At 37.4% G+C, this 15116-nt stretch overlaps 1 protein-coding gene across 5 annotated transcripts in view; it reads left to right on the forward strand.

Moving 5' to 3' along the window:
• The window catches only part of EML5 (EMAP like 5), a gene marked incomplete at its 5' end in the record, with an annotated part of 178982 nt that overhangs the window by 118812 nt on the left and 45054 nt on the right, over positions 1–15116 (forward strand). For all 5 annotated transcript variants that reach the window (XM_014591388.2, XM_027775491.1, XM_027775492.1 and 2 more), the window contains 6 exon segments: positions 4594–4746; positions 5473–5604; positions 7982–8070; positions 9182–9358; positions 12028–12229; positions 13161–13287. In XM_014591388.2, coding sequence (XP_014446874.1) covers positions 4594–4746; positions 5473–5604; positions 7982–8070; positions 9182–9358; positions 12028–12229; positions 13161–13287 — 880 coding nt within the window.

The raw sequence follows: 15116 nt of genomic DNA on the forward strand, positions 1-15116 counted from the left end.
CACTCTTTCTTGTAAGTGAACACAGATCCCTCAGAACAGGATAACATTATATATTTGTGGCAGTTCTGATAGCATCCTTCCTCTCTGGTACCTAGCCTTCCCTTCAATTAATGAACTCTGAGTGTAAGAATTGGCTGAGATCTGAAAACTGGTTGAGAATCTCTGATTCTCCATTGTGGTGATTTGAGTCGGGTTTTTAGCCACCAGGTTTGGAGTTTTTCTACTAATCTAGTAGCCTACTGATCTACCTCATTCCTAAAGAGAAATGTGATTAATTAGCCACCAGTAGAAACCTCCACAGGTCAAAACATGAGTATCAGTACATCTCTGCTGCCATTTTCTATAAACCCTGTCTTTGGTGGGTAGGTGCTGCTACTTGGCCTCTGCTTCTCCAGGACTATTCCTGTTGAGTCAGGGAACTCAGATCAGTAGTGATGTCTCTTTTGGCTGTTCTTGACCTACATAGGAGAGCAATCGTAGGGGATTTTCCCAAGATGCAGATGCTGCCCTTAATTAAGGTATAGTCATGGGCCACATAATGACATTTCAGTCAACAATGGAATTCATGTATAATGGTGGCCCTTAAGGAGCATATAGGGTATAACACAGAGCTTAGGTGTATAGTAGACTCTACTATCTGGGTTTGTGTAAGTACTGTACGTGCTTTATAATATTGGGTTGTTGGAAATCTCACAATGTATTTTTCTATACAAAAATGTGTCATGATTTTTCTAGTGACCCAATATATCATGATATTTGCATGATAACAGAATTGCCCAAGGACACATTTCTGAGAACATTCCCTATCAGTAAGTGATACATGATTGTATTTTTTAATACCTCAGTGAAGGGTCTGTTTTCTAGACTTCCTTGGAGAATAGAGTTTGCAGGTGTGGGTTCGTATGAAAAATCTACTTAAACATTCTTGCCTTCTTTAGCTTTTAGATCCCTTCATCAGCCCACAGAACAAATTCAGCCCACTTCTGGATTTTATAAAGTTTTATTGTATTTCAGCTCTGCCTATTCATTTATGCATTGTCAAGAGCTGTTTTTGTATTATAGCAGAGCTCAGTGGTTATGACAGAGACCATATGGTCTGCAAAACTGAAAATATTTACTATCTATTCCTTTAAGAAAAAGTTGGCAGATCCCTCCCTAGAAAATGCTGAGATTTAACCCAAGTAATGGGTTGTGACAACAAAGGATTGGTTGTGGTTCTTCAGAAAGATGAGCATTACCTTGCAAAGCAACTGCCCCCGGTTGGACTCCTCAGACATAGAAAGCAAGCTATTTAGATGGGCAAGTGAGACTCTGAATCTAACATAGAAGCTTGAAATCCTCAGCTTTGTTTGACACCAACCAGATGTCCCCATTCCAAGTTTTGGAGTACCCAGTCAGTGTCCTGACTTGTACATGAAAAACTTGATAAGGCTATCAGTTCAATGGACAGAGTAAATTTGCAACCCACACAATTGAATTTGTGTTTAAATTTTTGCAGTATCAATCCTGTGACCATAAGATGTCAGAGATTCTTTTAGACTTGCCATTGAAATGTTTTCTACCTAAATCATACTTCTTGTGGAGAGTTGAAGGACCTGAGCTTGTAACTTTCTGTGAATGCTTTGCGCCCTCAGTGGCATCCGCTGTACAATGCAGTCAGTAGTCATCGCTAGTGTAACTATCAAAGGCAGCAGCCTTTTGGCCTCCCAAGGCACTTACTTCACAATCAGTAGCAGGAGGTAACTTGATTAACGGTGCTGCTGGTGGAATTGTGGATTAGTAGCATCCCCTTTCCCATCGCAAGGGCTCAGTACTATGGTCAAGTCCAAAGGCATGACTAAACCAACTCCCCAAATCCCATCTTTGATGGGACCACTTCAGTACCAGTTCTATTGGATCGGCAGGAAAGTCATGATGCATTTTTGCATAGAAAAACAGAAAAACACGTCATGACTTTCCCAGTGACCTAATATATCAGTCAAAAAGATTAAAAACAACTCCATTAATTTGAACAGGGAAAACGTAGTAAGAAATGTTAACAGATAAAATGTGGGTGACTGGGCCCAGTAGATGGCCTAGTGGTTATGTCGCTAGAACTCCCACATAGCAGACTGCAGTTCTAGTCCTGGACCCGGTGGCTTGAAAATCATGCCAGGTCCATGTGCATGCATGCCCAAGATCCTGGGAAGAGAATGGAGGAGAGGGGTTGCAACATGGCCATCTCCCTTGGGGGGGGGTGATTTCTCTCCCTCTGTCTTTCTCCCCCTTCAGCCAGTGCATGCACCCTAAAACAAAAACCTCTAAAAAAGAAAAAAAATTGTAGTTGACTACTAACAGGCATCAGTGTGAATTCTAAGCAGAAATGCAAAAAGTAGCTACTATCGTCTGGCTAATGAACAGTGAATAAAGAATGAACTTAAAGGATGGATCCTCCCATCTTGCCCAGGCTGAGGTCCAGATCTCTTTGGAGAGGGTGTGAGTATCATAGGAGCACAGAACCTACCAGCAGTAAAGAAATTTGACAGAGGACATGGGCCATAGCTATTTAGGAAATCTATTCTGGTGGCAGGGAAACTCTACCTCTAGCCTCCATTGATCAGCTTCTCTAGCACTCCAGATAAAGGAGGAAAAGTTCCTTCTGCATTGACTGTGCCACGTCCCTTTGGTATTGGCCAAAATGAAGTCAGCTGGCAAAGGGAAAAATGTCTACAGGGCCCAGCTCCAATATCATATAGCAGGAAAAAGAAGATAGATTTGGATCTGAGAGGCAATATATTACTACCAGATTCTTTTATTATTATTATTGGATTTTTTGCTAGGGACATGTGCACTTGCTGGAGAGACAAGGAGAAAAAAAGTGAGAAATCACCCCCCAGGGGAGATGGCCATATCGCATTCCCTTCTCCATTCTACTTTTGGGATTTGGAGCATGCAAACACATGCACCTGGCATGGGTTTTAAGCCACCAGGTCTGAGACTCAAATACATGGGAGTCCAATGACATAACCATTATACCACCTGATAGTCCCATATTACTACCAGATCCTCAACCAGTTTCACAGTTGTACCTTCCATCTGTGTGCTACTGCCTCCTGTGTTTATATTTATAGTATATTCTCCCTTAGGTTCCAGGGGAGTATTAATATAGCACACTGGCTTCTTTATGATTTTCTTTAATTTCTCAGAGACATCCTCAATTTAATCAGTACAGAACTAAACACTTATACCTCTTCTAGTATTTCCCATCTTGGCCAATAACACTGCCATCCGAGCAAAAAGCGGCATGACTTTTCTCTTATTCCACAACCAGCTGGTCAGATTCCTGCCAGCTCTGTCATTGAAACGTACCCAAATCCTACTGCTTCTCATCACCTCCACTGTTGCTGCCTTGTTCCAAGTCAGCATCTCTTGACTCTCAAATCTCAGAAATCACATCTTTGATTTTATTAATGTATGCTTCATAGTTAAATGACTAATATTCTCAATTCATTCTGTAACAACTGTATCCCCCGTCAGATTTCATGCAAGATATCAAAAGCCTTAGGGCTTTTGAATATGCCTGCTGCATCTCTTGATTTTAGGGTAAGTTCCATTTGTTTTATGTTTAGCAATGCAGCACTAACCCCTATATTTAAAATTAATATTAACATCATCAATAATAAAATTAATGGTATGTTGTTTAAAGATTTATCTATTTTTTTTTTTTTTGGAGAGGTTTTTGCTGTAGGGTGCGTGTGCTCGCCAGAAAGATAGAGAGCCAGAGACAGAAAGTGAGAAATCACCTCCCAGGGGGATGGCCACGCTGCAATCCCTTCTCCTCCATTCTCCTCTCGGGATCTTGGGCACGCACGCACACGTGCCTGGCATGAGTTTAAGCCACTGGGTCTGGGACTTGAACCGCAGTTGACTACATGGGAGTTCAACAACATAGCCATTACGCTAACTGCTGGTCCCTAATTTTATTTTTTCATTCATTTATTTTAACTGAACCAGAGAGAGACACACAGAGAGAGTGAGAGGGAAAATGAGAAAACGAGTCACCAGGTCCGGGACTTGAACCATGGCCAGCCACTCCATGTGGGATTATTAATATCATTAATCTTGGGGGCCAGCAGGTGTCATGGTGGTTAATAAACAAAATTAAATAAATAATTATTTTTTAAAAACTCATTCCTTTTATCAATTTAATCTATTTTGGAGTTTTAAATATCAGTACTCACTTTTGCTAAATTTAGAACTGAATTTAATTCTTGCCTAGACTTCCATATTACTGATTTCCATTAAAAAAAACTTTATCTGCATTTTTTTATTTATTTCTTATGTTGATTCGAGACCATAATAAACATAAATATCTTCTTTGAAATGAGGGGTTCTGGAAGCTGGTAGCTGATGTGGTGGTTAAGGGCATTGAACTCCCACATGACTGAGTGAGGTTTGAGTCCCAGACCTAGCAACTTACTTTCTCACTCCCTCCCCCCCTCTTTGTCCCTCTCTGGTCAAAATTATATGAATGCATGAGTGAATTTAAATAAAATAATTCTTAAAGAAAAGAAATTAGGGGTTCTGTCAGTGCATATGTTCTTTCTTTTTCAGGTGGAAGATGTTGCTGCTTTTCTCCCGATGGTAAAGCTTTAGCTGTAGGTCTCAACGATGGAAGCTTCTTAATGGCAAATGCAGATACTCTAGAAGACCTTGTATCTTTTCATCATAGAAAAGATATTATTTCAGATATTAGATTTTCACCTGGTAAGATTTCATTGAAATTATAACTTATAATCAAATTATAAATCTGATTATTAATTTAGGCCTGGGAATGTGTTTATATATCAATATATAATTATTATTAACTGTTATTTTATCTCAAAATTTGACTCTTTTGACCAGAAGGATCAGTGTAGTGAGAGATAAAAGCCCTGTAGTAGATCTGTACAAATATATGGCTTCGTGCCGATGTCTCTAAATTTTCTGTGTGACTTGGATTGAGGCACTTCTCTGAGCTTCAGTTTCCTTATTTGTAATATAAAAGGGGTTGGAATACTGTTTTTATTACGTTTTTGAAATTGAGTTAATTTTATTCTATCAATATCCATGTATTATCTTCTACAAAACCTACTGAAATGTACAAATCATTAGGGCAAAATTTACTTGTGTTAGTTTAGTTCCACTTTTTTCTAAATTTGGAGGATTTTTTATTTAGTTAATATGAAGTGTATGAAGGTTATATTTTAAATAATTTTTGACATTTTCCCTTCCCTGAACTAATTTGTTACCCTTAGAATATTACCTCATTTTGATAATTATAATATAGTTGAAAATATGTTTATCATTTGTCATTTGACACACCTGCCTTATTGTAATTTATGTAACACCTAAGATATCTCTAAAAATGTCTTACAAACATTAACTCTAGTTGCAGAATGAAAAAAATATTTCTAAAGGTAGAAAATGTTGGCAACTATGTTTTTTTTATAGGTTCTGGGAAATATCTAGCGGTAGCATCCCATGACAGCTTTATAGATATATACAATGTAATGAGTAGTAAACGAGTAGGAATTTGCAAAGGAGCTACCAGTTACATAACCCACATTGATTGGGATATTAGAGGTAAGTCTTTAAATAACTTTATCGTTGGGGACCAGCAGTTAGCGTAATGGCTATGTCGCTGGACTCCCACGTAGTCAACCCCAGTTCAAGTCCCGGACCCGGTGGCTTAAACTCACGCTGGGCATGTGTGTGTGTGTGTCCAAGATCCCGAGAGGAGAATGGAGGAGAAGGGATTGCGGTGTGGCCATCCCCCCGGGGGGGTGATTTCCTGCTTTCTGTCTCTCTGTCTTTTACTGTCTGTCTGGCGAGCGCACGTGCCCTATAGCAAACACCTCTCCAAAAAAAAAAGAAAAAAAAAAAAGAAAGAAATAACTTTATCGTGATTTTTAAAAAACGTTTCATTTTATTTAATATAGCTATTTTAGAGAAACAGGAAAGTGATTCATCAAATGAATTCAAAAGTATTATGAAAAAATATTCTCAAAATTATTTTTCATTACTTCATTTTATATCTGAAGATGAACACTATAAAGTTAAACTTCCCAATGATTTACCTAAGGTCATCCACATGATAGTACAGTAAGTGGTAAGTTGTTTAATCTCTATAGAAAGTTCAATATATTTTTAAATTTAATTGCCAAGTGCCTGCACTTGCCAGAGAGAGGGAAGAAGAAAGCATTACCCAATGGGGTGTGATTACACCACAGTCCCTTCTCCATTTCTCCTGTCAGGATTTTGGGCATGTATGCACTTGTGCCTGGCATCTTTTTCTAGCTGCCAGGACTGGGATTTAAAATGTGGTCGGCCTTGTGGGATCTGATTCTTTTAACTTCTAGGCTATGCAGTTAGCCTTAAATACTACTTTTTAAATCTTTTTAAAAATCATGATATTGTGCTGGTTTTTGGCAGATAAATTTGACATAAATAGTAACTTCAAATTTGGGTAATAGGGGCCAGCGGGTGGTGTGGTGGTTAAGGTGCTGGACACTCCCACATGGCCTACCAGGGTTTGAGTCCTGAATCTGGTGGCTTGCTTTCTCACTTCCTCTCTCTCTCACTCTCACCCTCTGTCTCTCTCTGGTCAAATTAAAAAATAAATGAATGAATACATAAAAAATAAATAATTATTAAAAAAAGAAAATTTTTTTAAAAAATTTGGGAAGTAGATGCAGTAATGAGAATTTTTAAGTTATTTTTCACGTCATTTGAAATGAAATATATTTTGGGACCAGCAGTTAGCATAATGGCTATGTTGCTGGACTCCCACGTAGTTGACCGCGGTTCGCGTCCCAGACCCGGTGGCTTAAAACTCATGCCGGGCGCGTGTGTGTGCATGCCCAAGATCCTGAGAGGAGAATGGAGGAGAAGGGATTGTGGCATGGCCATCCCACCAGGGGGGTGATTTCTCGCTTTCTGTCTCTCTGTCTCTGTCTGGTGAGCGCATACGCCCTATAGAAATGAAATATATTTTGTAAAAATAGTCATAATTGTATAACAAAAAATTTACTGAGTATCTTGGTTTTCAGCAAAATGCATGGCATATGACAGTGTTTAATAAATTGGAATAAATGTAAATATTTTAAGTGCTCCCTTTTAAAAGAATTTATTGTTTTATGTATCCAACTATGTAAACCTAGTATTAGAAATTACAGTTTTTACAAATACTATTAAATAAAATACTTATGCTAACCTTTTTTTTAATTCCATTTGTGTTCAGTTTTTTAAACATATACATAATTATATATGCACAGAATTAAATCATTTATGATTTTTGTTTGTTTGTTTTTTGCCATAGAGTGCATGTACTCGCCAGAGATAAGCAGAGACAGAAGGAAAGTGAGAATTTGCCCTCCAAGGAGCATCATCACTCTGCATTCCTTTCTCCTCCAGTCTTTTCTTGGGGTTTTGGGTAGGCATGCACATGCACCTGATGTAATTTTCAAGCCACCAGGTCTGGGATTGGTTGGCCGTGTGGAAATCTACCACCTTAACCACCATGTCACCTACTGGCCCCTGCTTATGAATTTAATAAATTTTTTGGAGATTTAAGAAAAGAAAATGCTCTTAATATATGCTGACTGCTGACTGCAGTTCGCGTCCCGGACCCGGTGTCTTAAAACTTACGCCGGGCGCATGTGTGTGCATGCCCAAGATCCCAAGAGGAGAATGGAGGAGAAGGGATTGCAGCATGACCATCCCTCTGGGGGGTGATTTCTCGCTTTCTGTCTCTCTGTCTCTCTCTGTCTGTCTGGCGAGCGCACGCACCCTGTAGCAAAAACCTCTTCAAAAAAAAAAAAAATGTTGACTGCAACAGAAAATGGCTTTTATATGTAAGCTTAATGTTTTCATAAAATGTAAACATCATACTGACAGTATATGTCGTGTGAGTATCTATAGATATAAGTACTTATTTTTTTCTTTTTCTTTTTTTTTTTAGGAAAGCTTTTACAGGTCAACACTGGTGCTAAAGAACAGTTATTCTTTGAAGCTCCCAGAGGGAAAAAACAAACCATCCCTAGTATGGAGGTAGGAGGATAGTGGTGCTTATAGCTTATTCTTGGGCGACCAGCAGATGGTGTAATGGTTATATCACTAGACTCCCATGTAGTTGGCCATGGTTCAAATCCCAGAACCAGTGGCTTAAACTCATGACGAGTGCATGTGCAGGCGTACCCAAAACCCCAAGATGAGAATGAAGAAGAAGGGATTCTGGCATGGCCATCTCCCCTGGGGGTGATTTCTTGCTTTCCGTCTCTCTTTCTTTGTCTTTCTGGTGAGTGCACACACCCCATAGCAAAATCTCTCAAAAAAAGAGTAATAGTGGTTGGCAAACTGATGCCTCTTTTCTGTCATTTAGTTACATGTAAATCCTGTTCTCAGATTATTCAAATTATGGAATTTCTTTCCATGAGTTAATTTTAGTGAGCCAGAGCACATAGGTGAGTAAGGAAGAGACACTATTAGAAAAGGTGTAAACCACTTTTACTGTGCTCCAGTTACTATCCTTGTCAGACGAGCATGCAGTAATAGAAGACATGGCCTCTGGGACTGGAGTACCATGTATGAGCCTCCTCTTTCAGAACCTGTATGCCTAAGAGGCATGTTGGCAGAGTTCTCTTTTAAAAAACAAAACAAACAAACAACAAAGAACAATAACAAGAAAAATAGTGTTTAGTTTTCTTGCCTGACACTGTTAGCATTTTTTTTGACATAATATAGGAACAGAGATTCAACAAATTTAACATGAAAGTAGCTTACTAAAGGGAGAGACTGTAAGTAAAAGTCATTTTCCAGTAACAGTTAGTTGAAAAACATGTTTACAATGCACAGTTAGAAATTTAGCCATCAACTATAAGAATGTTTCTTGATTATTGTAAGATCAGACATCATCTTATTTATTATCACTGTAGACCACACAATGAACAAGCACATAACATAATGTCTTGTTAAATTTTTCTGTAGGAACTAGAGCTCTGGGAAGCTATATGCCCAAGACAATAATTTACCGTTTTTTTTAATTAAAACTTTAATTTTGCTTATGACACAGTTAACGAAGAAAATTATTAGGATTTTGATTAATTGTGTAGGTTTTGATGTTATAGATTTACAGTAGTTTTTCCTTTGTTTTCCTTTTTAGGTAGAAAAAATTGGCTGGGCATCATGGACCAGTGTGCTGGGTTTATGCTGTGAAGGAATTTGGCCAGTGATCGGTGAAGTGACAGATGTAACTTCTGCTTGCCTCAGCAATGACAAAATGATCCTAGCTACTGGGGACGACTTGGGATTTGTGAAGTTATTTAGATATCCTACTAAGGTATGTGTTTTTGATTTTCCTAATTATCTTATAATTATGAAAATGGTTAAGGTAATCCCCTTTTATGGTATTTAATTGTAATATGAAGAGTACATATGTAATATTTAATGTATTAATATGAAATATTCAGAATTATGTGTCAATTCATAGCTTTATCTAGAAACTTTATAATTAATGATTCCATGCCTTAAGTTATATCAGTATGTTTTTTTATACAGTGTTTTTCAATATTGAGTAAATACAAACATCCCTTTAAAAGAAATATTCCTTTGATTCCTTTAAATAATTTTATTTTTTATTAAATATATACCATTTACAATAAATATAAACTTCACACTGTGTGTATTTGTGTGTGTGTGTGCCTGTGTCTGTGTGGTGTTTTAGAGAGGGTCTCGCTGTGTAGTGGTTCTCCTACCTCTGCTTACCCTGGAAGCTGAGACACAGATGTGCACCACTGTATCCAGCTTTCCAAGGGGGGCTGAGAGTCGATCCTGGGCCTCCCACATGGCCCATCCTGCCAGGCAGCTGCGGTCCAGCACATTCTACCATGGCTGGGCCTATTATAGCTTTGAAGTTAAAAATATTTGAACCAATTAAATACAAAATATAACACATATAAAGTAAAAATAAACATCAATTTAATGTGACCAATGGTGGGGTTTTTTGCTGAATCCAAATTGTACAGATTCTTTGAAGTTCTTTATACCTGTGCTACTGTGTGATTACTCAGTTCTTTTTTTATGTCCCTTTATTCAAACTACTCCAAACATTTGACTTTTGCTTAGTACAAAAATAAAATTCATATATCAAGTCCAGATGTATTTATTTCTTAATCATCACCAATTAAATTTTATATTATAAGCTGGCACCAACATGAACATAACCATAAATTTAAAATGGGGCACCGATAATATTATGGTATTAAGTTTATGGTGGCCTTAAGTAAGTGCTCATATTAATATTTTTAGAATAGCATTGAAATAAAAACATTAGTTTAAAAATTCTCATAGAGGGACTAGTCCTTATGGCCTAGTGGATAAGGGAGCCAGATCCCCTTTAGTCAGTTGGGGTTCAAATCCTGGCTCCAGTGGCTTGAGAAACACACCAGGCATATAGAGATGTGTGCTCCAAATTTCTACAGGATTAGAGAAATGGAGAAGAAGGGATTGCAGCATGATTATGGCCTACTGGGAGATGCTTTCTCCCTTTCTCTTTCTCTGTGTCTATCTTTCTCTGGTGAGCTCATGGCCCTCTAGCAATTAGAAAACTCTCAGAGAAGGGCTGGCAGCTGGTGTGGTGGTTAAGGGCGCTGGACTCCCACATGGCCGACAGAGATTCAAGTCCCAGACCTGGTGGCTTGCTTTCTCACTTTCTTCCTCTTTCTCTGTCTCTCACTCTGTTCCTCTCTCATCTAAATAAATAAATAGGTAGACAGTCCTCCTTAAAAAAAAAAAAAAGAAAGAAAGAAAAGAAAATTCTCAGAGAATACCCGAAGTATTCCACAGATCTCTGCTTTAGATATATAGATATAATATATAGATATAGATATATGTCATAGAACATTAGTTAAGATATGTTCTACTAAAACATTTGTTAGTCAGAAAATTCACTTCTAGCATTCTAGATGGTAGAGATTTCTTCACAGTAGGTTCTGAGATATTGGTTTCCAGATTCCTTCTTCTCACCTCACTTTAGCAAGAACTATACTATCTTAGAGAAACTACCTCCTAGCATTATTTTGATGTTGTATTTCTCTTCCTAACTTTATTAAGAGTATCTATTCCCAGAGAATTCACTGATTTTGCTACCGCCGTATTTTATTTAAAGCTAACATCCTTGAAAAGATGTCAACCTAAAACCTGCTTATGAAACATTGACCTGAAATTTACCTATATAGCTTGGTAATACCAGTATTCTAGTTTTAAAGTTGCCAATGTCTGTAACTTTGAATTTTCTTGATATTTAAAAGAAAAATATATTTTGTGTATAATACTTATAAGACAAAAGACATTAATGAATTAAAATGAAAGACATTTACCTGGCTGTGTGTGTGTACACATACATACATATATACATACATTAGATATATATGTGTGTGTGTATATGTGTGTGTGTGTGTATGTGTGTGTGTTAAAGCAGTTAACTATTTTTTATTAATATAGCCATGTTGTATATAGGCATCTATATCCTTTCTCAATTAGATCTATTTTCAACAATCATATCTACATAACTATTGCTTTGGATAGGTATACACTATTCCATATATACACACTGTAATGAACACATTGAACACGTGAGGTATTTAAAATTTTTTACTGCTATAAGTAAATATGCATTTTTTGCTCATATAGCATTTTGTTAGCATAGAGTGTCAAAGGTAAGAACATTTTCATGCTTTTAATGTAGAGTGCCAAGTTAGTTTCCAAGAGTTGTGCCCATGGCACTGGCAGTCTGTGAAACTACTAGCTTTATCCTGTCTTTACCAGGTTTGGGAATCTGAATTCTTTATTCTAGTGAATTCTGGTATTTTCTTATTTTTTTAAACACAGAATTGTATTTGAAATGAATAATTTCTAATTATATATTAAGAAAAAAATTCAAAATTCTAACTGAAAGTTTTTAAATAATGAATTTCTTAGAAAGATTATTTCAATTTTTTTCCTCCTCAGGGGAAATTTGGGAAGTTTAAGAGGTATGTGGCGCATAGCACACATGTCACGAATGTTCGCTGGACTTATGATGACAGCATGTTGGTTACCGTAGGCGGTACGGATATGTCTTTAATGGTGTGGACGAATGAGATGGAGGGCTATCGAGAAAAAAGGCCTTGTGATAGTGAAGAATCAGACATAGATTCTGAGGAAGATGGAGGTATGTTACTTTAAATATTTTTAATGAATACAGAAAAAAACCACAACTTATAAGCTGGAACAAGTAATAATAATATTTGATTATTTGTGGTCTTAGTGGGTTTTGGTCTATTTAATGCAAAAATTGTTTTTGTGACTCAAGAACAATAGGCTGGAATATATTGATGATTTAGGTATTCTTCATCTATAAGTGTAAGCTAGCCATATTTCAATAATTGAAATAAATTTTACATTATCAAACTTATTTTGAAATAATTTTGATGTTTTTATAATATACCAGTAACACCAGCTCTTTATAGAAAATGTATCTGTGATAAAAAATAAACATGGGGGACCAGTAGTTAGCATAATGGCTATGTCGCCTGGACTCCCCCGTAGTCGACCGCAGTTCGCATCCCGGACCTGGTGGCTTAAAACTCACACCGGGGGTGTATGTGTGTGCATGCCCAGGATCCCGAGAGGAGAATGGAGGAGAAAGGATTGCGGTGTGGCCATCCCCCCCGCCCCCCCGGAGGGTGATTTCTTGCTTTCTTTCTCTCTCTCTCTGTCTGGCGAGCGCACGCGCCCTCTAGCAAAAAACTTCTCCAAAAAATAAATAAATAAACATGGCATCTCTAATCTGACCTGTCAGATTAACATTTGAGCTATATCTTAAGGTGTATATGGGTTTATGTCCATAATTTTTTTTAACAAACGTGGGATGCTATCCAACTTATCTTTATACCCTGCTATTATCACTTAGTTATACTTTGAAAACATTGTTATTTATCATTAAATATTCTTGTGCATCATTTTAGTGGCTATATATTATTTCAAAATGTGTTTATAAAACTGTTTATTTCATATTGTTGAACATCCTTTTACCCAATTTATTGAATCACAGTTGATCTCCTCAGCTATCAATTAAAGAATAACTTATATTTCGATGGTAGGCTATGACAGTGACGTTACAAGGGAGAATGAAATCAGTTACACCATCAGAGCCTTATCAACAAATATCCGCCCAATGTTTGGAATCAAGCCTCATTTACAACAAAAAGAACCCTCCATTGATGAAAGGTAAAAAGTTAGATGAAAATAAAGTTATCAATTTTAAAAATCAAATTTATTGTTTAACTGAATGGAATTTTTTTTTTTTTTTTGCAGAAGCTAATTAGCAAGTTGCTTCATACAGTTTCTAGCACCTCTTAGAAATTATGAGGCAGATGGGCCAGCTGGTGGCATGGTAGTTAAGATAGTTGGATCCCACATGTCCAACCACATAGTTGGAGTCCAAGACTTGGTGACTTGAAAAACATGCTGGTCTGGTGTATGCTCCAAAATCTCAAAGGGAGAAATGGAAGAGAGGGGATTGCAGTATAGCTATCTTCCTCGGGGAGGGCCTTTCTCACTTTTGCTCTCTCTGTCTCTTTTTCCAGCAAGCATATATATCCTGTAGCAATTTTTTTTTATAAGGAAAAGAAAGAAAAAGAATTATGAAGGGTGTCTTAAAAAAGTTTATGGAAAATAATTGTGAAAAGACTATACGTGGATTTCCATTTCTTTTGTACTAAGTTTGTACTTTAATTTCATTTTTCCTATCAGCTTTTTGCAGTACTCTTGTCTGTTTGTCTTTAAGAACTTTTTGGTGGTGGCACTGTCTTCGTTAATAGTGGAGGGAAGAATACACACACACACACACACACATACACACACATATAGATAGATAGATATGGATTTATATATGCATATAAAGACAATATTATTAATTTTATTGATAACTTTAAAAATTTGCTGGAGTCCACATGCTCTTGCTGGAGAGAAATAGAAAAAGAGAGTGTAGGAAAGTAGAAACCACCCCACACACACACACACACACACACACACACATAGGTGATGGTCATGCCACAACCCCTTCTCCTCCTTTTCTCCTTTCAGGATTTTGGGCACACACGTACATGTGCCGAGTATGTTTTTTCAAGCTCCCAGGTCTGGGACTCGAACTATGCAGTCAGCCATGTGGAATCCATCTGCCTTAACCACTGTGCCACTATCTGGCCTGATAGCTTTTAAAATATAATTGACAGGATTTGGAGAGATAATAAAAATTAATTTTTGTGCCAAATATTTTTCTTTTGGTAAGATTTTTTGCTATAGGGTGCATGTGTTTTGCTGGAGACTGAATGAAAGAGAAAAAGTGAGAAAGCACCCCAGGGATATGGCCTTGCCACAATTCCTTCTCCTCCATTCTCCTCTTGGGACTTTTTGGGCACCTGTGCACGTGCGCCCGGCATGTTTTTCAAACTATTGGGTACTAGACTCAAACCACACAGCCAGCTATGCGGGATCCAGTCACCTTACCCTCTCTGTGACCTGCTGGCCTAATGTCAAATACTTTTTAAGAAACACAACAGAAGTATGATTCAGTTTTGAAAAGGGCAGCCTAGCCATATGCCTTTAATTGCCAAAAAGTCGGGTCTTGGTATATCTTGTCTTTAATGGAAATTACTGATCTTTGTCTAGAATCACCATATCAAGCATAAGGACATATGCAGAACAATTTTGTGAGGAGAGATGACTTTATTTTTTTAGATTTATTTTAGAGACCAACAGATGAATAATGGTTACATTGCTGGACTCCCACAGAGTCAACCGTGGTTCAAGTCCCAGACCCTGGTGGCTTAAAACTCATGGTGCATGTGCATGCATGCCCAAAATCCCGAGAGGAGAATAGAGGAGAAGGGATTGTGGCATGGCCATCCCCTAGAGGAGTGATTTCTCGCTTTCTATCTCTCTTTCTCTCCAGCGAGCACACAGGCTTATAGCAAAAACAAACAAACAAACAAACAACAACAAAACAATAAAATTAAAAATAAAAATAAAGAAAACAAACTAAAAATCAAAAACAA

Source organism: Tupaia chinensis, unplaced genomic scaffold (genome assembly GCF_000334495.1).
Source record: "Tupaia chinensis unplaced genomic scaffold, TupChi_1.0 Scaffold000568_1, whole genome shotgun sequence".
NCBI lineage: Eukaryota > Metazoa > Chordata > Mammalia > Scandentia > Tupaiidae > Tupaia > Tupaia belangeri.